This window comes from Xenopus tropicalis, chromosome 2 (assembly GCF_000004195.4).
Source record: "Xenopus tropicalis strain Nigerian chromosome 2, UCB_Xtro_10.0, whole genome shotgun sequence".
NCBI lineage: Eukaryota > Metazoa > Chordata > Amphibia > Anura > Pipidae > Xenopus > Xenopus tropicalis.
In genome coordinates, this window is record NC_030678.2 from 63,773,936 (window position 1) to 63,801,325 (window position 27,390).

The 27,390-nt window shown below is 36.7% G+C and overlaps 1 protein-coding gene across 1 annotated transcript; it reads right to left on the reverse strand.

Annotated features, from left to right (window-relative positions):
• On the reverse strand, positions 1 to 27,390 carry pkp1 (plakophilin 1). Its single transcript, XM_012954362.3, has 15 exons — positions 27,301 to 27,390; positions 18,390 to 18,609; positions 16,049 to 16,149; positions 13,166 to 13,641; positions 12,132 to 12,279; positions 9,188 to 9,395; positions 8,394 to 8,571; positions 6,919 to 7,033; positions 6,613 to 6,771; positions 4,436 to 4,612; positions 4,158 to 4,311; positions 3,879 to 4,065; positions 2,919 to 3,003; positions 2,408 to 2,505; positions 1 to 238 (listed from the first exon to the last, which is right to left on the reverse strand). The coding sequence occupies exons 2-14, from the start codon at positions 18,586 to 18,588 to the stop codon at positions 2,431 to 2,433; spliced, it is 2,262 nt and encodes a 753-aa protein (XP_012809816.1). The 5' UTR covers positions 18,589 to 18,609; positions 27,301 to 27,390; the 3' UTR covers positions 1 to 238; positions 2,408 to 2,430.

A 27,390-nucleotide genomic window follows, 5' to 3' on the forward strand; every position in this document is an offset into this window, starting at 1 on the left:
AAGCTGCATGAATCCTTATTGGTGGCAAACCAATCCTACTGGGTTTATTTAATGTTTACATGAATTTCAGATATAAGGTATGGAGATCCAAATTATGGAAAGATCCCTTATCCAAAGAAATCCTTGGTCCCAGGCGTTCTGGATAATAGATCCTATACCTGTATCTCAATTTTATCCTCCTCTGCTAAGAATCAAATTCTTGTTGAGTATGGATGAGTTTCTCATACAGGCTTGAATTCTGTAGGAAAGAGAAATGATATTGTTTATCTTGTTCTTTTAATGATAACAAATTATAACTACAACCAAGCCAAAAGAATATGATGTTTTTTTAAGCTTTAAGGCTTGTTTCTGTTTATCAAGACAAAGACAAATTATTTTTGTAAACAAATCATGTTTTTTATTATGTAGCTGTTTATATGTAAAAGAACTAAAATCACTGCATTTTACACAGTTTGTCTGTTATCTACTATGTACTATGCAGATATGTGCCCCATAGTCCAATTTTCATTTGAATGGCTGCCCTATGGCTATACACAAATATTTTAGAAGTCTCCCTAATTTAAACCCATAGATTGGGCTGAGCAAAGGGGTAGTCAAGACATAATGGGGCATGGTGTGCACATAACAGGGCATAGGGTGGTTGTGGTCAGAACTCAAAAGAAGTAATTCACTATAACCCAGGCAGAAGTGCAAGAGCACTAAAGGGTACAAAAACAAAAATCTATTGCTTCCTTATTACTTTTATGTGATTTTAAAGGACACATTTACCAAAGGATGATAGTGACAATTCATTTCAAAGGACTGTGGCGAGATCTTGTTACGTTAACCCTAAAGTTCTGACTTTCTGATTTTCAGTGAGATATGTTGAGTGAAGAGACCGAAATTATTAAGTATTATATGCTAATATCTCGCAAAACACTAAACATAGAAAATTAATGTAATCAGCAAAGTGCTCAGAGAATCATTGTCAGTAAGTGTAGATTAATTTATTTTTTGTGCGTATAGATTCCTTTAGTTTTCTCTAAATAAGAGGTCTTGCAAGAAACCCTTTCAAAATGTGCTTTATAAATATGTGGTGCTTTACTTCTCAGGACAATACAAATATTGAATATCACTGGCTCCTAAGCACTCACTATTATCACAACAAACAGAACAGGAATACCCATACAAAATGACAGGAAGCACTCTACCTGACAATCTCACAATGCAAGTTCTTATTACTTGGTCGGGTAAATGGAAGCAGGTCTGTTCTGGGAACTTTTGTTGGTGAGTCTGGGGAAAGGGACTTGGACATTGGCCCTTGCTAAAATGATAGGTTTAGTTTCTTTTAATAAATGGCCCTATGTCTATTTTAGCCACGGATATTGTGCACGCAACAATGGAATTGCCTACATTGGAGAATGAATACTTTTGTAACAAATCTCAATAAACATTTTGCTTAGAGCTCTGTGATTATTGTACCGATATTTTATAGCAAAGAAATGTTACTTTAAAACTATGACACCATGCTACAGTAGCAGGCTCTCAATCACAGTGTATACCCCCACCACAGGTATGAATAAGTATCCAAATTATGCCAGTAGAAACCCAGACAAGGCAGAACTAGCTGCTGCAAATGTGTTTATTAGCACACACATACATGTATGCGATCTATAATCTGGAAACCCATTATCCAGAAAGCTCAGAATTACAGAAAAACCATCTCCCATAGACATTATAAGCATATAATTTTAATTTTTAAAAACGATTCTCTGTAATAATAAAACAGTACATTGTACTTTATCCCAACTAAGATATAATTAATCCTTATTTGAGGCAATACAATCCTATTGGGTTTATTTAATGTTTAAATAATTTTTTAGCAGACTTAAGTTATGGAAATCCAAGTTACGGAAAGATCCCTTATCCAGAAAACCCCAGGTCCCTAGAATTCTGTATAACAGGTCCCATACCTGTATTACATGTTTCCAGCTCAAGGCCCTTTGTCAAGTGTACACAAGTGTATCAATACTTTCAGACAATTTACATTCATGTAAAATAGAACCTTTGACAATGGCATTTTTTATCCTGCAGAAATGTGTGCCCTAATAGATTTATAAAAGCAATGCCCAAATTTGGGCAGGGAAACTCATTACCAAGAGACATACCAATGTAGGGTTAGATCTTACATTTAGGTGCTCTAGGATAATAAGAAAGGGTTGATTTGCTGAGCAACCTATAGAGCCCAGTTTTAAGACTGAGATATTTCATTATTATTATTATTTGTTATAATAGAGCTCTACAATCGCTTAGGGCAGCATATTAAACTGAAATAAAGCAATTAACCAATGTAATAAGCAAGCCAAGCTGCTGGGACTGCTACTTAAATGGGCAACAATGTTAATCAAAAAAAAAAAAAAAAACTCACCTAAAAGTTTTTGTCAGTATAAATTAAAAGACCCGTGGTATAGTATTCCTGAGGGCAGTGCTTGCTAGGGATCCCATTATACTCTTGTCAAGACCTTGCTGTGAGGAAGAAAAATATAATAAAATAACAACAAGATAACATGAATTGCCTGAGTGTGTTAGTTGGTGTTCTGTTTAAGAAGAAGTATGGAATTTCTATAATTGCTGCTGCTCTGCCTAACAAAAGTAAAGTGACACATTCTGAGGAACATGGAAGCGTGCTTCTGCCAGGCTAAGGACACTGATCTTTAATTAACAAGCAGTTACCTACAATACCTGGGAATACAGAAAATAACTGCACTATAGGGAGAAGGGCACATAAATGAGAAGGACCAATTCACCAGTATAGATATTAAATAATATTTAATTTTAATTAATAGTTTTCTAATGAGATGTAATATACATTTCACTGGAACATTTACGGACATTCCACAAATCACATTTTTATTAACTGACCTGTGTTAATAACGTACCTGTTTAAGAAATCCCTGCAGTTCCCTCTGAGCCCACATGTCTGTCAAGAAGACACGAGCTGCTTCTCCAACCTTAGGAGAGGCTCTGAATGGGAATGAAAAAACAGCTTTAACAGCTCTTCTGTCATGAATACAATTTGTGTGCAACAAATACAATGTGCAATTAATAGTGTGGACTTTTGTTTGACATGGAATCCACCCTTTTTAAATTGTTTTGCAGCAAATAAGCATTTTAGAATATCACTGGTTAGCATGCAACTGGTTAGCATGCATGCTAAATTTGCAATAAACATATGTTAGCTACTAACTCAAGGTCACTAAACACATTTTAATGTTGTATCCATACTGCCATAGGTTGAAGCTATGTATAATTCCATTTAATGGCTTTTTCCATAGTATGATATGTCCCTGTGAGTTTTCACTATCCATGTCTTTTAATTAGTGGAATATTTCAGTACGACTGCTTCTGGGAGAAATCTTAATATAATGTTAATAATGCATTGAGAATCTTTGTTTTTTGCATTTTTGCTTCAGTGCCATAAATATCACACTTGGGGCCAGTGTAGAGTAGTAAATCCAAAATATGTAGCTCTAAATTTCCTTCCAATGATGCAGGGGGTCATTGTCTTAAGGAGGTCATTTATTGCACATCTACATGCCTCTGTAGCCTTTTCTCCCACCATGGCACAATATGAGGAAAAATCTTACTGTGGCTATAGAAGATTTCCTTTATTGGTGATGTTTGCCATCCCTCACCCTTAAAAGACCTCCACACATTCTCCCATCATCCCTTGTACAGGAGTAGGTCTGTTGCCCCTAAATACTTGCCACCTTTAGCCCAGGCCTATGTAAGGTTTCTATATTCTCATCTATGTAATGTTTCAACATCTCTGCATCTTTAATATTTATGTATAATAGCTTGTGTCTCTGTACACAACAGTTTGATTAAATAGAACTTACCCACTTTTACACATGTTGACTAAGTTTCCCAGGAGGTTGCCTGAAATATTTTGTTTGGCTATCTGTGGTTCTGCCATGGCAAGGTTTCTCATTGTGTAACAAGCAGAGGACAGAATATCTTCAGAGTTCATTGTTTTTCCAGAAGACTGAGAGAGGATTCGTGAAACATCAGGAAGAGCCTGGGTAGCTAGGAGAAATATAAATAAGTGAAACATATTAAACAGCAGAATGATAAGAAAGTAAAAATGTTAAATGTTAAAGTGTTGCTATGTATTTTACCCATGGTTTTGTGAAGAGATGGATGACGGGACATGTTGCTGAGTAAAGAGCTTCCTGCCTTCACAACATCAGCATTTCCTGACTGCAAAAGGCGAGTAATTTGGGGAATACCCTTGTCTTTTAACCCAATGATTTGACTCATCCCATTGGACATCTGCAGGCGAAATGAGGACTGACAGTTCAAGCAGTTTCTTACAATTCATTTGCAGCATATTAGTATATTGTTATTATAATATTAAATAACCAACTACTACACATGATTTTCTGAATTCTCTTACCTGCCCTTTGCTGGCTGTAAGATTTTGGAGTGCTCCAGCACAAGCTTCAAGTGTTGAGTCCTTCTTACTCTGTTCCAGTAGAGAAAGGTATGTACGAATAGCACTGGAGTGAGACAGAAGTGCGGCACCCTTAGGGTTAGCATCTTCTTCTGGTAGAGGCAGCTGAAAGTTATTATTCTGCAGGAACAGAAAGTAATAAGACATTAGATCTATAGAAGAAAGAGTGCATTGCAAAAAAACCTCAGTCCTTCATACATAGTCCATTAAGAACTGTGATTCTGGAATGATAACTTTACAAGACTGACAATGTTACCATTGCCTTAAATCTCAGTGCTCTTATAATTGTATGCTAGAGTACACTGGAGCTCATTTACTAGAACAGACTTAGTACCAGAAACCAGTCAGTAGCTAGATTTGATCTGTAGTGCAATGGTGCAATTTGGGGTACATTTGGGGATTTCTGATACATTATAAGGGAATTTTATAAGTAATATTCTTTGCGGTAAACTGTGTGGGCTCCAAAATCCACTTTACTGACAGCATGTGGGATAAGTGTAACATATATAAGAGAATTAGTGAATCAATGTAAAGCACTGTGTAAGTTAGGCGCTATTATCTTAATTTCATATCTTACTGTGTGCATTATGATTCACTGGTGGCCGCTACATAAAAAAATTGATTTAGGTATTGAAAAAACTTGCTTTGCCAAATTTCAACAAAAAGGAAAAGGTAGAATCACTAACCCTGTGATTCTAATCAATTACTTCAGAATCTGGACTTGTGCTACACTTTTTCCAAAAAATAAATTTGCCTGCAGTACTTTTGATAGGCGGAGGTACTGGTGAATAAGGACCTACTGGTGAATAAAACATCCGAAAGTTTATTGCATGATCCCCTTGTATATTTATACAAAGTCATATACAAAGTCATATAATTCTCAAGCATAAACAACCCCAAATTAGCCAGACTTTCCTCTTAACTGAAATTTTCCATTGGATAGAGAACTGACTGAAAGATAGATTAGAGTAATGGTAAATTATATATTTTATAAATGGACCAGTGTTGTTAATGGATAACTGCAGAGTTTTCTCCTTGATCTTTTGCTTTTTCAATTGCTCATTAATGTCCTTGAGGCTAGTATTGAAAGTATTGTCTCAGTTTTTACGGATGACTCTACAACATAAATTATGCAAAACTGCAAGTTCCATGCAGAATGTTGTAGAAGATTTGACTAAACTGGAGAACAAGGTAGCTTATTGGCAAAGGTAGTTCAGTGTTAAATGCAAAGTTATGCACTTGGGTAGATATAACAGAAATCTTAGTTATGCACTAATTGGTAGTGTTTTAGGGGCCTTATTAATTGAGAAGGATTCGGGTTTTTTTGTGGATAACAAACTGTGTAACTATAGGCAGTGTCAGTCAGTAGGTACTTAAGCAAAGTGGAGTCCTACATAAAAAAGCATTAACTTGAGGGATGAAAGCCTAAGTTTGCCTATTTATAGATCCTTCGTAAGACCTCACTTATGCAGTTTAGTTTTGGATCCCAGATCTTAAGAAACAGACGAGATGTGCATATAAAATGCTCTTTTTACTCTGTACAAGTACCTTAAATTACATTATATACAGATGGGCGGGGGCATTTTTTTTTATATAGAAAAGAACAAATTATGTATTAAGCGGTATATTGCTTGTTTGGCTGCTTTCCCTTCCCCATGGCAAAATCATTAGGCGTGTTTAAAAACTCTATTCTCACCCACCCCACCCCAACCAGTCCACACTATGAAGTGGATAGTTAGCCAAACCAATTATAGGCTGGAAATAAAGATCTCTATGATGTTGCAGGAACATGCTAACTAAGCGTTTGAAGGTGGCAGTGCCCTTGTTGCATATGAGGTAAAATTATCACTAAAGAGGAGAGGGAGAACTTTGGAGTAGTGTTGCCAATCCCTTCTGAAAGAGCCAGCCTCAGGAAATTTTAAAGCAGTTGACTTGCCAACTTAAGGGTCAGTTTTCTCAGCAACCATTGATTTTAGATAATGGATACCATAAGTAAAATGGTTGTTTTGTGCCCAGAAATGACTTTAAGAATCATATTACTAAGAATAAACCACCACTTTAAGTTAGGTGAGTATAGGTCTGTGTATTTATATTTTTAGATATGCTAAAAAGATACACACCTGCAGCTTTTCACTCTTGTTGCTGAAGCAGCCAGTAGTGGTCTTATCATTTTGCTGGAGACGATACATTTGCTCATCCAGCTGAGAGTATTTATTTGGTACTTCAGAGTCCAAGTGGTAAGACAGATTGTGTAGGATACAAGCACAATTCTCTACTGACTAGAACAAAAAAAGTGTTATATTAGAAACAAGTATACAGAACGTAAACATAATATGAATATAATAATAAGGCTGGAAATCATTGTGGTACTAAAAAATGTTGATGTGTGGCTTAAGTGTAAACATATATTTGACAAAAAATATTACCTTGTCATCAGGGCATTTATTAGCCAAACATTTTTGAATGTAAAACATCAAAGAGTCCACAAGACCTGGGCAGTTGCGCATAGCTTTGCGACCAACATCGGCAGAGCTTAGGTTCCTGAAAAATTTAGACACAGTAAGGGCATATATATCACTAACTGGCTTTGCCTCCAAGCCTCTTAAGCCTAAGACAATTTATGAATGTGGTACAATATGCAAAATTTGGATACAAATTTAACCAGTGTTTTTTTGTCAGAATTAAAGTATAATAACCAGGCCCGGATATGTGGCAAGGCCACAAAGGCCCGGGCCTAGGGCAGCACAAATTAAGGGGCGGCATGCTGCCCAGCAGTACCTGAAGCTTTTTTAGCATTAGGGACTAGGCATGCAAGAGATTTTCAATATACAGTACATGAGGCCTGTCCCCTGTGCTCCAAGTGCAGGAACAAAGGATGTGCATGTGCGTGATCCTGTGGAAGGAGGCAGTGGGGGCAGGGTGACGTAGGACGCCGGCCTCTGGGCGCCCTCAGGAGAAATCTGGCCCTAATAATAGCAGCTGCCTGCTAAGTTGTGGTACATAGGTTTTTCCCTAAATTTGTGTTTAAATGGCATTACTTCTGACATGTTGCATTAATAATGGCATTAGCATGAGATTTTTTTGGTTAAGATCAGCTGCAGATATTAATACAACCTGCTTAGGGAACACTGAGACTACAATCAAGGCTTAAAGATATTTCCAGGGTTTCTGTGAATCAATGCACACACTTGCACATGATTTATCTAATTGGGCTGAACTGGGCACTTTGGCTCTCTCCACACCATGCAAAGTATGAATGGATTCAAATAGGTTTGTGAATATTGTCAATCACTCGACCCTTACTGAATGCATTTGAGCACTTAGCAACTACACTTGCCAAGGTAATTCCATGGGGTAGTTTGTCTTAAAATAACTTTGAGGATAATATCTTGTAATAATCTAGATTGCAAAAAAATCTATATTATATAGAGCTGCAGAATATGTTGGCGTTCAATCAATACTTTTTAATAAAAGTCATATTAATGTAGAGATTAATATTCTATAAAAAAAATTGTATCTTATTTTTTTTTAATCTGGCAGGCAGGCAGCAGTTTAAAAATCAGTAATTAAGATCAGTAGGAGTGGACCTGAAAAAGAAATATAAGCAAACTAAAAAGAACCATAGCATTAAACCCTTGCTGTCAAGGCATTTTTCGGTTGCTAGGGTCACTGGACCACAACAACCAAAAAGCAGAAAGTTGAAATTGGCAGAAGTAGGATGCTAATAATTCAAAAACCAAACAAATTACATAATGAAGACTAAATTAATTCTAAAGTTTATAAAGGTGAACGTGCTCTTTAAAGGGGAATGTTGAAAGGTATGTAATCTAGACATTATATAATGTATACTTTGTGTTCACAATATAATGTTATATAAAATATTGTAAAATGTAAATTTCACCTTAAACAGCCAGTGGCATTAAAAAAGACTTCGGGATCTAGCATACAATTCTGATTAGACATGGAACGTTCAGACCATCCAGAATATGGAATCACCACACGTTCATTAAGAACAGGAAGAGCTTCTTTAACCAGTTCATCTTTAAGCTGATCCGAAGAAGACAAATTCCACAGCAAGCCTGTAAAGAGTGCATGGTGTTGACATCTATCATCAAGATTTTCATTATATGCTTGGTAAAGAAACTCATCCCTAAAATATGCATCTGGTGTTGCATTTTTTTTTTTGGAGAAAACATAATCATTCCTATGTTATCTTACTTATCCATCATATCTTCCAAAAGGCAGTATTGATATTAGAAAGTTATTGAGGAAAAAGAAAAACAAATGACAACATTTTTGTAAACATGATTTGTTTTAAAATAAAAATGTAAAAAAAAAAATTGGTAAATATATATTTAATTATGGATTAACAGTATTATATGCATTGCTAGTATGATGGTCATGTATATGCTAAATTTAATCTCAGTTTAACATGAAATTTCACCATTTAATTGTCTTTTCTGTCACAGTAGAATACTGCCACATAATTTGGAGCTTAATTATAGAAAACATTTAATTAATCCTCTTTCATATCACTTTAAGAATGGTTTCTATCTTTTGTAAAGTACTATATTTGTTCACGCAGTTTAGTAATGCAAAGCTTTTTTTTCTGACTTGGGTAGAATTACTGTACAATCAAATTATAGTACATTTCAAGGAACGTTTACCCAAGTATTATGACACTTATGTTCTAACCTGTAAGTTGCTTTTGAATATCTGGGTGAGAGGTCCTCTTTAGGAGTGAGACAGCCTCTCTTGTGCCTCCCTTCTGACTTGTTTCAAGTTTATTTGCAGAATTTTTGAAAACTAGATTTCTTAGAGCTCCTGCTGTTGCTTGCTGCACATTTTCATTGGGGCTTTGGAGAAGGTTAATTAGCTTAGATATTCCATTGCTCTGGTAAACCTAAAAATAATTAGGAAGTAATACAAAAATATTATTTTTATAACATTGCCACAGGAACCAGGGCAGACAAAGGCAACATAGATAGTATAACTTTAGGGAGGCCAGCAATATTTTCTGTTATTCAGTATAATATGTGGTCGGGGGGCCATGAGAACAAAAAGACTCATGCTGGATTTAAAACAAAATGTTGTTAAGGCCAATGCCACACAGAGTGGATTCTCGGCCTGTGGATAAATGCATTGCAACAGCACCTTGATGTTTCCACATGGATTGCTCATTTTATACTGTATACAAGCAAATATCTGTTAAACATCAGAGATTTTTAACAATGATCTGATACCAGCAACAGCTGTTATTCATTGCTCAGCACTTTTGCAAGTTGCATAAAATGTTTATTCTCTTTAATTTTCATTATAGTAGCAGGTTTAGACTTATAAGGGGTCTTTATGCTTGTGCCACACATGCAAGTCAGTTTGTGAATATTGTCACAGTTTAACATACGCTCAATACTTTTGCCATGTTAATTGAGGGATAGTTTATCTTTTAGTATCTTTTAGTAATTGAGGGATAGTTTATCTTTTAGTATGATGTCTTTTTTCATTCTTTTTAATTTTCATTATAGTAAGCAGGTTTACACTTATAAATGCTCTTTAGGCTTGTGCCATACATGCATGCTTCCTTGTAAATATTATCAATCACAGACTCAATAGACACAAAGTTAGCTTTCAGTGCTCTGTGACGGTTTAGTGCTTCCTGTGTCTGCACATTCATTTTTTTTTGGCCTGTGTTTATGCTCAGGCTGACAGTCTCATGTGGCACTAGCCGTAAAAAGCAGTGTTGCACTACAGTGCTGGCTGGAAGAATGAATGGTTCATTCACTCCTCATCAGCTTGTTTAGCCTTTAAATCTGACTGATTAGAAGACTTGTACAGAAACCCACTCAGAGATGCTCCAGTGACTTATACTCTGAACTGTTATTTTTTATCTCTCTAAACAACTGAGGGACCAGCTAATCAAGGCTTTCCTTTTAAATGAGACATATTGGATAAATGGAAAACCCCTAATTTTGTAGGCAATTATGAACAATATATGGTGCTGGTTTCACTATAGGGGCTCCTTTATTGGAGCTCCCTATAAATTCTATCAGTTCTCTCAAATGAAGGGTGGGCGTGTCCTAACAGTCCCTGCCAGAAGCACAGCAGGAGGGGGATAGCCAATCACAACCTTACACTCACACAAGCAAAGACAGGCTTCCGTTCCCTATCAGGTCAGCCTAGCTGCTGATTGGTTCCTATCCTATAGTGCAGTGTACTGAGAGCCGCCGGCTCCCCTGCACATCCAGAGAATTCAGCCCGCAGGACGTGGAACAGAGGTGTGGGACTAGTGGGGTTTTGGTGGAATTTCTCAATAAATCATTTCAAAACACAACTTTTTTAAGTACAATCCTTCTATATTTAGAGGAGTATGTCTCCTTTAATAGACCCAATTCTAGTAATATAACTACTGATGCATGGGTCGCTCAGGATGAAATTCAAAAGAGACTTGAACATGTAAAGGTCGAGGACCGAATGGTAATTTTCCCAGACTATTAAATGAGCATAGCTCTGTGATTGCCAAACCTCTTCACGTAATTTTTCAGTATTCATTGAGATCTGGCAAATTATTAATGTGGTTCCGTTATTCAAAAAGGGATCCCGTTCTCAGCCTGAAAACTATAGTTCTGTTAGTCTGACATCAGTGGTAGGAATGCTTTTAAAAGGGGTAATAAGAGATAGGATACTTGAATACATTGAAAATCTCAATACTATAAGTTTGTGCCTGCATGGTTTTATGCATAAAACAGATAAACTAGATAAATTAAATTGCCTTTTATGAGGAGGTGAGTGCAGAAACCTCGACGCTGGGATGGCAGTGGATACCATCTACTTGGACTTTGCTAAAGCATTTGATACAGTACTGCACAGAATCTTATTGATAAAATTGAAGAATATTGACCTAGAAAATAATATTTGTACTTGGATAGAGAACTGGCTGAAGGATATATTACAAAGAGTGGTAAATGGAACATTTTCTAATTGGACCAGTGTTGTTAGTGGAGTACCGCAGGGGTCTGTCCTTGGTCCTTCGCTTTTTAACTTGTTTATTAATGACCTGGAGGTGGGCATAGGAAGTACTGTTTCTATTTTTGCTGACAATAACTAAACTTTACAAAAGTATAAGTTCAATGCAGGATGCTGCCAACTTGCAGAGCGATTGGACAAAATTGAAAAGATGAGCAGCAAAATGGAAAATGAGGATCAATGTTGAAAAGTGCAAAGTACTATGGTAGAAATAATTTAATTGCAAGTTACACACTAAATAGCAGTGTGTTGGGGGTTTCCTTATTTGAAAAGGATCTGAGGATTTTTGTTGATAACAAGTTCTCTAATTCCAGGCAATGCCATTAAGTGGCAAAAAAAGCAAAAAAAAAGGGAGTAAAAACATAATTTTGTCTCTTTATAGGACTCTTGTAAGGCCTCACCTTGAGTATGCAGTGCAGTTTTGGGCTCAACTCCTTATAAAGATATTAATGAGCTGGAGAGAGTGTAGAGACGTGCAACTAAACTGGTACTGACACAGGTTGCAAATTGCTTAGCACATAACCCTTACTCTCGTAAATATCTTTTTTTCACAGTTTTCTGTCATTTCTTCCTGAAATTTCAGCATTCATTACATTTTGAGGTGTGTATGATTTACCAGATTCTTGGCATTCTCATCCTGAAAACATGCATGTTGTATGTAATTAGCTCCTGACATCTGAAATTTGTCATCAGGGTATCCTAGTAGTTCCACTGCTCGATCTAAGGTCATACCCCCTGCATCAAATTCATCTCTTGTATCCATCCTGAGGGAACAAATGAAATATGTTAAATGTATTGTCTGTATGTTGAAATATAGCTTGTGAAAGAACAACAAAAGTGTTGTTAAAAACATTAAGGACAGATAAGTGATCTGTGCAAATATATGCTGAAAAGAAATGCACAATAAATTAATATAAGCAACAGGTATTATTACTGTTATTATTATTATTATAATTCTTAACAGACATTTATATCAACAGATTCAGTGGCACTGTAAAATAGAAGGCTGTATACATCAAACAATTTCTATGTTTGATTATACAGCCGTCTGTATGCATCAAACATAGTCCATGTGTTATACAATGTCCATGTGTTATACAATGCTCAGCCCTGAAACCATTAGGATGTCCTGTGAACTTTATAAAGCAAAGGGCTCTGGCACATTATGATTTTCAGCACTAAATGTATTAGTAATTGAACTCCCCACAACAACTTACTTCCTCTTAGCAAAAAAGAGAATTGTCCTGGGAAACCCCACTGTTGCTGATCAAAATGGACAGTGACCCATAGCCCTAAATGAAATTGGAATTAGACAAGCACCCTTTGCTTACTTTGTATCCTTGCCTGTCTGGTCAAAAGATTGAACTCTAAATGTCAGCTACATAAAAGTTCCATGTTTAACAGTGTCAGTTTCCAAAGCCCAAAGTGACCCACACTGTCCTAGCAGTTGAAATGCAAAGATCCACTGGCAGAAACACAAACACTTAACAGTAATAATACAATGACTAACTCTGTCTAAGGGGTAGAATTAGAATTACCGTAGTCCTTAGAACGGTACATATGTGTAGATGATTGTATAACTTATATTTTGTTTATAAAAATATATTGTTGACATATTCTCACCAGCTACCCCTACAAAAAGTTTCTTACCTGGATGGTACATTTATGGTCCCGTAATTGTCTTGTTTTGGAATATTGAAGTTTTGGAAGTTTGACTCATTTCTTTGTGCATTTGTGTAATAACAGTGCTGCTGCTGTTGCTGCTGCTGCTGCTGTTGCACAGTTGAAAGTGAAGATGGAGTTCGTGCTGGTGTCATGGGCCCTCGCTTCTTCTGCTGAGTGCTGTGGTAACTGTAAAAGCTGGAATTGTGAGCTCTTCCAGGACGTTGTTGCTGGTGGTGTTGGTTCTGCATTTGATTATACTGATTCTGGCGTCTTAGTGTAGCCCTTACATCAGGTCCTGTCAGGTCTGGCTCGCTTCGGCTACTTTTAAGGGTTTGCTTGTAGTCAAAATCACTGCCTGGACTAAGAGGTGACGCATAAGACATGTGGCGGTGCTGACCCCAATTGTCTGCTTGACTATAAGAACTAAACCGTTGCTGGTCTCTTTTCAGAGTTCCATTGTACTGAAAATGCAAAAGGGAAAACCAGATTGAATTTCCAGACATATGAATGAAAAAACAAAATTTTAATATTTCCATGAAAAACTAAAAGAAGATTTACATCCTATGTAGTAAAGAGTGTTTGTGCACAATGCCAACAATATTTCCTCTGGGAGACTATGTTTTCCGTTGTGTACAATTAATATATACTTTGCAGCCACCTTGTGACTCAACTGAGCCAAAAAATGATTGCACTATTTGATGTTTGCGACAGTGTGCAGTGAATGTAAGAAAATGCCTTCATGAAAAAGCAGTTACTTTGCATGAAAATAGTTAACTGCACAATGAACATTACTGCATTGCGGATGCAAATTTTTATCTTACGTTGTGATTTTAAATTCTGTTTACATGTTTTATTAAATAATTCCTTTAGGAGTGTAGTCATCCCTTCATAATATGACCCATCTATTAGCCCCGCAAAGAGCTAGACACTTCCTTACAGTAAAGGTTCCCTTGAGCTAGTGAAGCCCCACTAGTGATGTAACTTACACCCCCCCCAGTGATGAGGGAAGAGGAATTCTATAACCTGAAGCACAAAAATCTGAAATGAATGCCACCTCCTTAATTCATCAGAGTATTTCTGGTTGGGGGATGGAGATATATATTCACATGGCTACCCCTTCCTACCTAGGTAATCCCTCATATAATGATCTCCATCTTATTTAATTTTTGTAAAAATAAAAAATTAGTAGACACCTTTTCAAACTCTCTGGCACATAGCTTAGAATCATAGCCCAATTAGAGGATATTTTGTTTGTCTGCTTTTCTTATGTGTTACACAAAGCAGCACAAAAGGTAAAAGAGGAGCTCATTATGAAGCGTATTATGTGTCTACCATTAGGGATCAGAGTTAGTGACCATCTAGAAGGGATTCATGGGCCCAATTAGACTACTATTTTATTATTATTATAATTAGTAACATTTATTTATAAAGCGCCAACATATTCCGCAACGCTGTACAATAAGTGAGTTTCATACATTGGACATACAGTAACATATAAAGCAATCAATAACTGATACAAGAGGTGAAGAGAGCCCTGCCCAAAAGAGCTTACAATATACAAGGAGAAAGGGTTGAGACACACGGTGTGGGAATGGGCATGACCAGAGTTGTGAGAGGTGTGGCACAGGTTATTGCTTTTAGCAGCACACTGAGGTTATGTTAAACTAGATTAGGGTGAGCTTCTCTAAATAAATGCATTTTTAGAGATCTCTTGAAAGCAGAGAGATTGGGAGAAAGCACAACAGATTGTGGGAGCGAATTCCAGGGAAGGGGGGCAGCCCTTGCAAAGTCTTGAATGCGAGTGTGTGAGGAGGGAATGAGAGAGGAGTTGAGGAGCAGGTCAGTAGAGGAGCGTAACAACCGGGTTGGATGGTACCTAGAGATGAGTTCAGAGATGTAGGGTGGGGCAGAGTTATGAACTGCTTTGAATGTGAGAGTCATTAGCTTGAATTTTATCCTGGATGGTAGAGGAAGCCAGTGCAGAGATTGGCAGAGTGGCACGGCAGAGGAGGAGCGGTTGGAGAGGTGAATGAGCCTGGCAGTAGTATTCATTATGGACTGGAGAGGGGACAGTCTTTGGAAGGGAAGGCCAATTAATAGGGAGTTTACAGTAGTCCATGCAAGATATTATAAGAGAGTGAATAAGAATTTTGGCAGCATCTTGGGTGATAAATGATTGTATTTTGGAAATATTTCTTAGGTAAAAGTGACATTATTTGATAAGTGACTGGATATGAGGAGTGAAGGACAGGGCAGAATCGAGGATTACCCCAAGGCACCGGGCCTGGGGAGATGGGGTGATAGTAGAATTGTTAACCTTTATAGATACCTCAGGAACAATGTGGCCGTTGGATGGGGGAAAGAGAACCAATTCAGTCTTAGAGAGGTTTAATTTAAGGTAACATTGGGACATCCAAGTGGAGATAGTGGACAGGCAGGAAGAGACACAAGTTAGAAGCTCTGGGTTGAGATTAGGAGAGGAAAGATAGATCTGAGCATCATCAGCATAGAGGTGGTACTGAAAGCCAAAAGAATTGATTAATTTGCCAATGAGGATGTATATAGAGACAATAGTAAGGGGCCCAGGACAGAGCCTTGAGGAACCCGGACAGAAAGAGGCAAGGGAGAAGATGATGCTCCATTGTTAGAGACACTGAAGGATCCATCTGAGAGATAAAATTAAAACCAGGATAAGGCAGTGTCACGAAGGCCAAGAGAGTGGAGAGACTGGAGGAGCAGATGGTGATCCACAGTGTCAAAAGCAGCTGAGAGATCGAGAAGTATTAGTAGCGAGTAGTGATTTTTGGCTTTAGCTAAACTATTTAGTTAAATTTGTGCCTCATGTTGTGGCACCTCATTTAGGATTACCTGATATCCTATTGAGTTAGCACTCTGATATTTGGAATATTGATTAGCATTATTGTTGTAGTTCATGTTGTTATAATCTGCCACTGTTTCATACATTGAACCTGAAATGAAGAAAAATGAAGTCAAAAGTACTGCAGTTTAATTTTTACCAGTTAGTAAAAAGCAAAAAACTCAGGAAAAAAAAGGTAAGGAGAATAGTGATTATAGTATGACTAATCAATGTCAATTAACCAATCAGTCTGCATTCTGTATCTCTACAGTCATTGCCTCTTAGGTTCCTGATTGATGTTACAATACCTTTGTACGAATATAGCACTCTTTATTAATGCAACAGAGAAGAGTTAAGAAAAAGGCATGCAAACAATGATGTTTGTACCATCTTTGCAATGTTGCACTACAATGATGGTACAAACATCCCACATATAAACTACACAAATTGTTGGAATTGGACTTTCAATGTGGGCAGAGTCTGGCAATGCTGTAGCATGTTGCACTGGGAGGCTGATCAGTAGTTAGAAATCTCATCAAACTTATTTTTATTGTAATAAAGTTGCATTTGCTGCATGCTTTAAACACTTTGGTGTACACTCTACTAAGAAACTGCGAAATATGGCATCCATTTGATGATGTAAATTTGCATTCATTATAAGCTTCACTGCCACCAAGTGGCTGTAATACTGTCTGTAGGAGGGGTTTGAACTTCTGCAGTACACCATGTTGGAACAGTCCGATGGATATTTCCAAACCAAATAACCAAAATAGGAAACACAAAACCATATTTAGTTTAACTATGGAAGCTTTTTTATCCTTTGTGTTTTTTTAATTAAGATTTTGTTTTTGGAATTTCTAGAACTATCTGACTTTTGATGTGTTCATTGACTCCAGCAAACAAATAGCATATTTGAACTGAAAGAAACACAATCATAATAAAAAAAAGCAAACAATTAAAAAGCACAAAAGAATGAAGACCAGTTAAAAATCCCGGGATAGTGAACCTTTTCTATAATGAAGAAACTTTCTAGGGTACAATGTGGGAGGCTTGGCATATGTGCATTAAAAAACACACACAAAATGTAATTTTCCCTTTTTTGCCAACCCTGTGTAAAAATCAGCAGTTAAACCCAATGTGTGCATAAACAATGATTTAGTTACATGTCACCAGGAGGGGGGCAGGCCAAAAAGCAAAGCCCTTTAAGGAGAAATCATAGGGCCATTGTACAGTAGGGTTAATTTAATATTACCAGTGCATAGGTCTAGTGCATAAATAGGCCTTTTTATATGGCATTTCAATGGCTAATAATAATAATGGTAACATTATACAAAAATAGATGATTTACAAACTGTAAGGCAGGGAGCAAAGTGCAAAAAACAGGTGCAGATCACTGTGTTTTTGGGTTTTTTTTTTTTTTTTGCATTTTGCACCTTGCCTCAAAGTGAGCTACCACAGATGTGCACAATACCTGAGTTTCTGTGATGAATGCTAGCAGAGATGCAGGTGGTGTAGGCACTCAGGTGTTCCCCATGTGTACCCCTAGCTTGTGCATCATTCACATGCTCAAGTTAAGAAGAAGCAGTTGTATTCAGCAAAAAGTACAAGGAGCCAACTGGGCCCAAATTCCCTGCCACGCACTAAGGGGAGAGATTTTGTGACAGTGGTACATAATTGAACCCATTTGAATGCAAGATTATTGTTGCAAAGAAAGTTAATGTTCATAAAAAGGGATTTGCTTAACTATTCAAATTTAATTCTTTGTATTTATAAATCATTTGCTATTGTGCAGGATACTAAAGGCTGCTAAAAAGGCTTGGACTGCTGCGCTTGATGAATTGTTGTCTTGATTTTTTAACATGAAACAGGACCTTGTGAGCTTAGGGTAATAATAATAAGAGTGTATATGTGTGCAATATACATATATGAAGCAGTAAACTAGCCTTGGCTGAAAAAAACATTAAAAAGAAGGACATTACCAGGTGTACAATATAGCTCCTACATTAATAAAAATATGTATATTTTGTATATGGATGTGGAAAGAAAATGTTATCATCTTATTTTTAATAAGGTGACAGAAAACTGATATGGTACCAGTTTTTAAAAATGGATACGATCAAAACTATTGATACTGGGAAAACAATTAAAAGTCTAAAGATAATATTATTAGGTTTTAAAATGTACAGTCTAATTGTTTTCTTATTGCACCTATAATTCCCTTTTCTGTCCCTTTTACCTTCAATAAGTCTTTGTTATTATTACCTAACATGTTTAGCTGTTATTTATTGCCAACATATTTTACAGCACTTTACAGAGATTATATATGTCCACATTTGTTACTTATTAACTTACTTTTGTAACCTGGACTTGAAGTTGAACTCCTCGACTTATGCCTTTTAACAGTCATCATGACTTGTTCCTTGACGCGCTGATCCCCAGACACACCACCACGCAGACATTTGTCTGAAGGAACAGCCAGCGAGGACTCATTTGGCCACAGAAAGACTTCTGATGCGAGAGCAGTTTTCAATGGTGACGGTGAAGCCAGCATTGTGGAAGCGTTATCTTCGTGCTTATGAATAAGGAGTTATATTTTTCTAGTAAATTTACTGAAGAAATAATAACACTTAAAGACAATATGGATGTGATGCTCCTCTTTGCAATGTACGTTCCTACTCCTGTTCTAATGCTGTTCACAAGTGTGGAGATAGTACAGGTTTAGGAAGGCGTCTTCCAGACACACCTTAGTGCTGACTAAAGCCAAGCAAGACACACCTTAGCTGGAGATTAACCTTTCCATTGCCAGTGCACTAAATCCAAAAAGCGTATATGCTGTCAGTTAAAATTCTTATTAAAACTGAATGGATTCATTTTTGGAGTTTAGCCCAGATATAAATGGAGATGTTACAAAATTACAGATCCATATTCTATTCTTGTGACTTCTCCTCACAGTAATAAAGTGGAATCTCTTGCAGGCAGATAATTGTGATTATGCAACAAGTGTTAACATGTTATTATTTGAAACATATTGCTTGGCTTCTTGTAAAGATAAGATTCACGCTCACAGACACATGTATGAGTAGTGGTTTTGTCATTCAGGCAGACATAATCACACACCCATCAAACACATCATAAAACATAATCCTCCTTCTTCCAGTTTTGCAGGGTATTAAATCAGAAAGATGAGCATAGGGAAATTGATCAAGGTCTACAGGAATAAGATACATAAGAAAAAGACTGATTTATCTGTTCCGGTTTGTTATCAAAGTACTTCTAATTTATTCAGACACCTACCATATCATAGTGATTTCATTAATTTCAGTCATCTCACTGCAAGATGTAGATTTACCATGGCAATGCTGCTAACTTGCAGACTTGCTGGGAATGACAACCACATTCTTTGTATCTTTTATGTATGGTCATAGAGTGTACACAAATATATTGCATGTATACTTATTATTCAGTATTTGTCCTGTTCACACAGTTTTTAAAATATATTCTAAACATTTAAATATTTTTTCTACAAGGCCTACAATCAGGGCCGGATTTCTCTTCGGTGCGCCCCGAGGCCGCCCCTGTGGGAGTCCCCCATGCGCATGCGCGAACGCGCACCCCAGTGCGCATGCGCAAACGCGCCCCCAGTGCGCATGCGCAAAGCGCCAGCTCCCCATTGCGCAAAGCGCCAGCGCATGCGCGAACGCTCTTTTTAACTCCCATACGGAGCAGTGGGGAGAGGTCCCGACTGCTCCGTATGGGAGCAAAATTAAAAAATGTTCTTGCGGCGGGGCGGCATGCCGCCCCTAAACTTCTGCCGCCCTAGGCCCGGGCCTTTGTGGCCTCTCCACAAATCCGGGCCTGCCTACAATAAAGTAGAAGAAACACTGACTGTGATGACTGTGAATACAAAAAACATTTTTTCCTCTTTTTGCAAGCAACTTTTAATTACTGTAATCATTCTTGTGATCATATCTATTTTCTTTTTACAGCAAAAAACAAGATTTGGCAGACCCACTTGTTAACAGCAATTTACAGATATCAGTGAATGATTAGGCATACAATATAAAGAATGCATTGGTTTCCTGTTAGATCCCCTGTGTAGAGATTGAGGCCTTTGTCAAAAATTAGAACAGACAAAGATGTCATAAATAGGGTAATGTAATAAATTAACAGACTTAATAAAAACTCAAATGAAATTAAGAATTAAAATGTGTATTTTTTAAAATGTAATAAAGCTTATCTCCTAATTCAGTTCCAGGTTTCCCCATATGAGCCATGTTCAGTTGCACGAGAAAACATTTTATGGTTCACATGAAAACTTATGGGCGAGATTGAATTTAAGAAGAAAAAAAGCTAGTATAAATAAATCTAAAGCAACTGGACTTGTTAAGTAATCATTGAAGACGTTTCACTACTCATCTGAGCAGCTTCTTCAGTTCAACTGACTGGTATGGGAAGTCCTCAGCATATGTACTCTTTCACTAATCCAATCACAATGGCACTTTGTAACTCTTCAGAAAGATGACATCTGAAACTCACAGAGGTGTGAATGCTGTGGAATTACTTTGAAAGGATTACCAAAGTCTCATGCAACTCTCCAAAACAGGTGTTACTTGTTAGAGATACAGATACAGGGGTACAGATGTTAGAACAGATGTTAGAACAGCATTGTATGTAGCAGACAGATGGTGTCGAAGTCCCCCGCCTCTGTTTAGGGATGGTTTCTCCACTTTAACATGAATGGCCTCTTTTACACCTCTTTCAAACCAGCGGTCTTCTTTGTCCAAAATTTGAACGTTGCTATTTTCAAAGGAGTGTCCCTTGTCTTTTAGGTGTAGAAGTCCTGGCCTGAAGTGTTCGCCCTCCTATGCTGAGCCATTCAGAGAGCAGTTGCTTTGTCTGGTCTGTGTATTCCTCGCTACACTGGACTGTGTATACAACATAGCTTTGTTTTTCCTTTGGTGTTGGATCCTTTGGGTGTACAAGTTTTTGTCTCAGTGTGTTGCAAGGTTTGAAAAACACAGGGATGTGGTGTTTGTTGAAAATCCTCCTGAGTTTCTCTGACACTCCTGCTACATATGGGATGACTATATTGCGCCTTCTCTCTGCCTCAGGACGGTTATTCCTTTTGGTGTTCCTGTTGGGCTTAGTTGCTGTTGTTTTAACAAAGGCCCAGTCTGGGTAGCCACAAGATTTCAGTGCCCCTCTGATATGTTTGCGTTCCTTGTCCTTGGACTCTGTATCGGTTGTCATACTTTCTGCTCTGTGGTGTAGAGTTCTAATGACACCCAGTTTATGTTCCAGAGGATGGTGGGAATCGAGCAACAGATATTGATCCGTATGAGTGGGTTTCCTGTATACTTCTGTTTTCAAGTTACCCCCCTCTTGGATGGATATCAAACAGTCCAAAAATCAAGTTTGTTCTCATGGACATCCTCCCTCGTGAACTTGATGTTATTGTCCACTGAGTTAATGTGTTCTGAAAAGGCATTCATGCAACTCTAACAAGTAACACTTGTTTTGAAGAGTTGCATGATACTTTGGTAATCCTTTCAAAGTAACCCCACAGTATTCACACCTCTATGAGTTTCAGATGTCACCTTTCTGAAGAGTTACAAAGTGCCATTGTGATTGGATTAGTGGAAGAGTATATATGCTGAGGACTTCCCATACCAGTCAGTTGAACTGAAGAAGCTTCTCGGATGAGTAGTGAAACGTCTTCAATGATTACTAAACAAGTCCAGTTGCTTTAGATTTATTTATACTAGCTATACCATGACCTGGATGAATGAAAATCTTCATAGTCATAAGAAGAAAAAAAACTTTTCTCCTAATTCAGTTCCAGTTTTTCTCAAATAATTAACAGAGTTTCCTTGTGATAAACAGTAAGATAATTCATTCTCATTTATTTTCTTCTAGCTTTATGGGAAGATCTGGAATTAAATTAGGAGATAAGCATTCTAATCAAATTGAATCTGACCCTTTGCTTCATTCAAGACCTGCAGGTACGAAAGGGACTGAACTGTTTCCCCAATTCAATCAAATTTTCTTTATAGGCCTTTATTGACCAATTTCACTCCAAGAATTTGACTTCTTGTTTGCACAAATTTGTCTTTTAGTTTGTGCAGATTTTTTATTTTTACAAAGCTTTTCTTATATTTCTGCATAGATATCAAAAAGGAATATAAAAAATGTTGGAAAACGTAATCAGTTCAGCAAACTGACAAAAAAGATAAGGCTAATGTTAAAAAAGTAAAATTGCCATAAATATGCACATAAACTGTAGTCACTATTAAGCTTCCTGTTTCAAAAATAAGTTTTGAAATGTATTTCTTACTGTTTTGGAGCAAGTGCAGTGAGCAAAGTGCAATCGCCATCTTTTCCCCACAATGCACCATTTTCCCAAAGAATTCCAGCATCATCGTGGATGCCAATGGCGATTCTCTTAAAACAACACAGTGACTGCCAAAATCTATGAAACTGGCAATGCACACTAATCTTTTGGTGAACAGTGCCAATTGATGCAGGGCGCTGAGGGAATCCTGGAACATTGCTTGGTCCAGAAATAGCGGTAGCTCCAGGTTTGCTCTACATCAATAGGTGCAGCATAATCTGATTTGGAATAGAAGGCAGAAAGGACTAAGCAGCGACAAGTGAAACTATACGGAGTGCATTTTGGTACAAGTACTTTTACCTTTATTGAAAGTGGTTTTATGTGCAACTGACTGTAGGGAAAAGTGCAAGTTGCCCACTGTGCTTGCTGATGCAAATGAGCCCTAAAATATAACACATTTATCAGTCTTCTTTAACCTAATATATTTTCTGCATCAAACAGCTCAGCCATGCTGTTTGAAAATGTAAAATATCAATTTGCTTATCAATCCCAGAATTATTATTTGTCAAATGGGAAGAATCAGTTACCAACAGTCACTGATTAATTAGCTGAAAAACTGTAAAAATATAAACCAATTCAATACAGTTTATTTGATTTATTATCAAAGTGACTGTTCCCAATTGAAGAGCATCAATCATTAAAAATAAAAAGTAAAGGGGCTGTGCAAAATGCTGACATTTTAAATATAACTAGCTGTAACTCCAGCCCACGTACTCCACTGCCACTCAACATTATAAAATGGTAATAATTTCAGAAAAGCTTATATAGCATTAACATTGATATCATGCAACTGTGCTGGATGAACTAATTGCAGCAACAGACTGGCAGACCTTTTCTTCTATAGTGTACTAATGTGCAGCCTGTCTATCAAGGTGAAAACAGTGTTATGCAGTAGAGACAGGAAAAAGGGTTTATCTAAAAACACTTTGTGCATTCTAATGGGCGTGTAGTAGTAGTGATGGTAAAGGATTTTAATAATAATTAGCCTATCCCCAATACCACAGAAAAATGCAAATTGCAGAAGTGATTAGAGAATAATGTCCTTCAATGTTTTTGTGCCCACCATATACTATGTTTTCCAGAAGTCCTACATTCTGTAGCCCCTCTCTCTAGGTGTGAATGTAAGAGAAAAATTGGTAAAAGTTGTTTGAGAAAGATTTTATTTGTGCTGAAAGGAGCTCAGTCAACTAACAGATGCATTCAAGCTGACCTTCGGATTAAAGTACAACATCTCTTTGTTAACTGAAAAAGAACTTTCAAACAAAACAACACACCTATATATATACTCTGTGAATGGCACCATAAAGTCAGGAGGCTACCAAGGCATTCTAGAGAACAATATTAAACTCCTTCACAGATCAGGAATCTTAAACAGGAAAATGACACGAAGCATGAGAGGCAGATGGTAGAAGACATGTAGGTATTTTGTCAAAACTCTCAGGTAGACAGGTGTGTATACAGTATATAGCTCATTTATGTTTATAGGATGCACTTTGTCAATGTAATTTTTTACAGATCTAAAAGTGTATAGTAACATAGCAGTATAGTAGGTGATGTGAAAAAGACACACAGGGACAATCCAACTTTCTGGATAAACTTTGTACTAACAGCTAATTTTGTTTGTAAGTTTATATTTTGTTACTTTCTATGATAGATTACTCATGCCACACAAAGCTGATTTAAAGTAGCCATACACATAAAGATCTTTAAAAGATTATTTGGTATCAAATGACCAAGCTTATCGTAAAACAATTGTATAAAAGTATAATTTGTCCATCAACAAAAACAACCATTTCATGTGATATTGTCAAGCTGAAGCCCAAACTGAAAAAACATGCTCATTCCCTTCAGTGCATTTGGAGTGAGAAAAAACCTTGTGCATCGGAAAAAAAATTCTTTTGGTAGCAGCAAACAATGCCTGTCTATGTTTCACAAATTTTTGGCAAAGCAAGTGATTCTCTGATCAGTAACAATGCATGCTGTATTGTACAGTTTTATCTTTTTCCGTTTTTGGTTTGTAAAACATTTTAAAAAAAATAAAAAGTTAAAAAAATATATTTGTGGTTCCTTTTTCTATTGGGCCTCTATATAAATGTACTGCTGTAATTTCCAAATAGTAAAGAGATCAAAATCTGTCCACCCCATCAAAGGACTAATTTGATCATTTAAAGATGAAAATTTTTCAACCTGCCCAATCAGTTTTCTGATTGAAAAGATCGCCAGATGTATGATTTTTGATGCACACAGTCCTTACCATAATTCAACTTTTTTGTCACATCGTACTGAAACTGATTGTTAAATAAAGAACAAGTGTTAAGTGTATGGCCAGCTTTACTTATATGAGTAGTGAAAGCATGTTTGATAATATGTGTGGGTTCAATGCAATGGATCCGAAAAACCAGTTACAGTTCTGATTATTCTTTACTTTAATGATCTTTAAGATTTAATCCTGTGCTCAACCCACTTATGATGGATTTGTTGCTTATGCACACTGATGATGTTTGTATGAACTGTAGCTATAAGTGCATAATTATATACATGGCAAGCCTGGGTATTTTACACCTGAAATTCTAATATATATATGTAATTATATGAATATTCCTACAATTTTTTTTAGGAACTGACTATTGAGTATATATTACACAGAGGGTAGGGAACAGAGGATGAATGTAAAGGGGGTTCAACATAATTTTTTTCATCATAATTTTGCCCTTGAAAAGAGAAATAACGGCACCTTGGAATGCTAAAATACAAAAGGGAAATTTATGTAGTGCAAAAAACAAAGAAAAAATGTGTTTTTTGTGGTGCTTGCATATACTTCTAAAGAAACAGCATGTGCTTGTCAAATGATTCAAACAGTTGCTTACATGGCTACTTTGTGGCTACATTATTAGGTAATGTACAGTTTCCTTGGATTGAGCAGTTTTGGCACAATCATTCAATCTGCAGATGTTGCTGTGATTCCAGGAACAATTTCCATGCTTGTTCACAGTTCCTTGTAACATGTTTTAAGAAAAACCACAGCACACTGATGGAAAACAAACCACAGGCCTTACTGATTTTAGATGTTGTCCAAAAATATACCCTATCATTACAGCCAGACATGGTTTAACTCCAGAGGCTGGGATTGGGAGATATTTATGCAGTACTTTAAATGTTGTTTTGGGAATATTTATTGAAGAATCATAGCTTTTTATTTCTACTTAGCACAGGACTGAAAGTCTCCTGATCAGTAAATGCTGGAGTGAAATAAAAACTGAATATACGGCCAGTAGAGTAGGTTGAGTTACATATTTGTGGATGTTTATGTGTCAAATGCTCTACATAGCAGCAGAAGCTACTGTTACTAGTGATAAACAAATATTTTCCATTTAGGTTGGCCGAAAAAATCACAAACTTTAAAAAATTTGCGAAACTGTAAAAAAATTCATGAAACGCTAAAAAATGACGCACTTCAAAATATGTTTTGATGCGCTGTATTTCTTTGGCATGCAAGACAAATTTTTTGAAAATTTTTCGCCAGACATGGATTTGCAGTGAATTTGCATGTTTCACCATTGGCAGGTTTTTTTTTGCAAAACGGGCACAAAATTTTGCCACGCAACAAAACAAAGTTGTGCGCATAAAAAAAAAATTGCCACAAGTCCATGCCTGCAAAAAATTTTTGCTCATCACTAATTGTTCCTATTGAAACATATTAGGGATTCATCCTGTCCAGGCTGGATATTGATCATATTGAAAAGGTTTATGTGAGACTTGCCAACCACACACAAAAGGGGTAATGTAATAATAGGTGCAAAGTTTGCTGCAGGTTTAATCACCTATAGCAACCACTCAGCAAGTAGCATTTACTGGTCACCTTTAAAGGCAAATATTTTATTAGTTTCCATAGGGTATTGCACCTGGGCACATGTTCTTAAATTAAAAGAGGTACAATTTTAACAGATAATGGGGTTTGTTATTTAAATTGAAAATATATTTAAACCAAATATTATGATAAAATTACCAGTCAATTTCTAAGGTGAAAAAGGCCTTCATAAATGAAAGATATTTCACTTCATAAACATCAGGAGATATTTACTTAGTGGAGGGAAGTGCAAAAATATACACAGTCCACTATGTTTTCTGCATTTTGTGCCCTGCCCTGCATATGAAGCCCCCTATGCCTGCATTCAGTAGCCATGTATTCATGAGGGGCAGATGGTAGAATTCAAGATGGGCAGATGGCATTTCGACATGCAAGTTAGGGTGTTGCAGAAGAGCTGAGCTGCACTGCACCTTGTCCAGGTTTTTTAAACAGGGTATGATGCAGGCAAAATGGATGTTTAAATGAGCTTTAAGATGCTGGGGTCTCGGTAAATGACCCCAATAATTTTGTCTAAAAGGGAAACTACAACAAAAATTAAAATTTACCTCATGGAAATAAGAAACTTTCTAAAGTGATCAGTAACAAATTCTGTACCATTTCTGGAGTAAACAAATTACTCTTCACTATGCTCAACTCAGCAATCTGTATCTCTGTATGCAGGAATTGGAGTCAGATTTTCATTGACGGTTAAATCAAATACAATAAAATTTGCTCCATTTGCATAGACAGTGTACTAATGTATTAATTTGTTTTATTAGTATTAATTAATAAGTATTAATACTAACTGTCTTGCACAATAACTGATTCCAACACAAAGCTGTATGTGTAAAAACAGGTTACTGAAAGGGGGATAGTAAGTTGTTATTTCAGAAATTATACAGAATTTTTTATTGATTATATATAGAAAGTTTTTTTTATTTCTGTTAGTTTAAGCATACATTACATTTTCATAACCAGACAATGTTATTTCATTAAATGCATTTTAATGGACTAAGAATCCTCACCTTTGCCCATAGCCTTGCTTCAGCTTCGTCCTTTATTTAATCATCCCTGGATTTTCATATGCTTGAACTTTAGCTGAACATCTGGGCTGC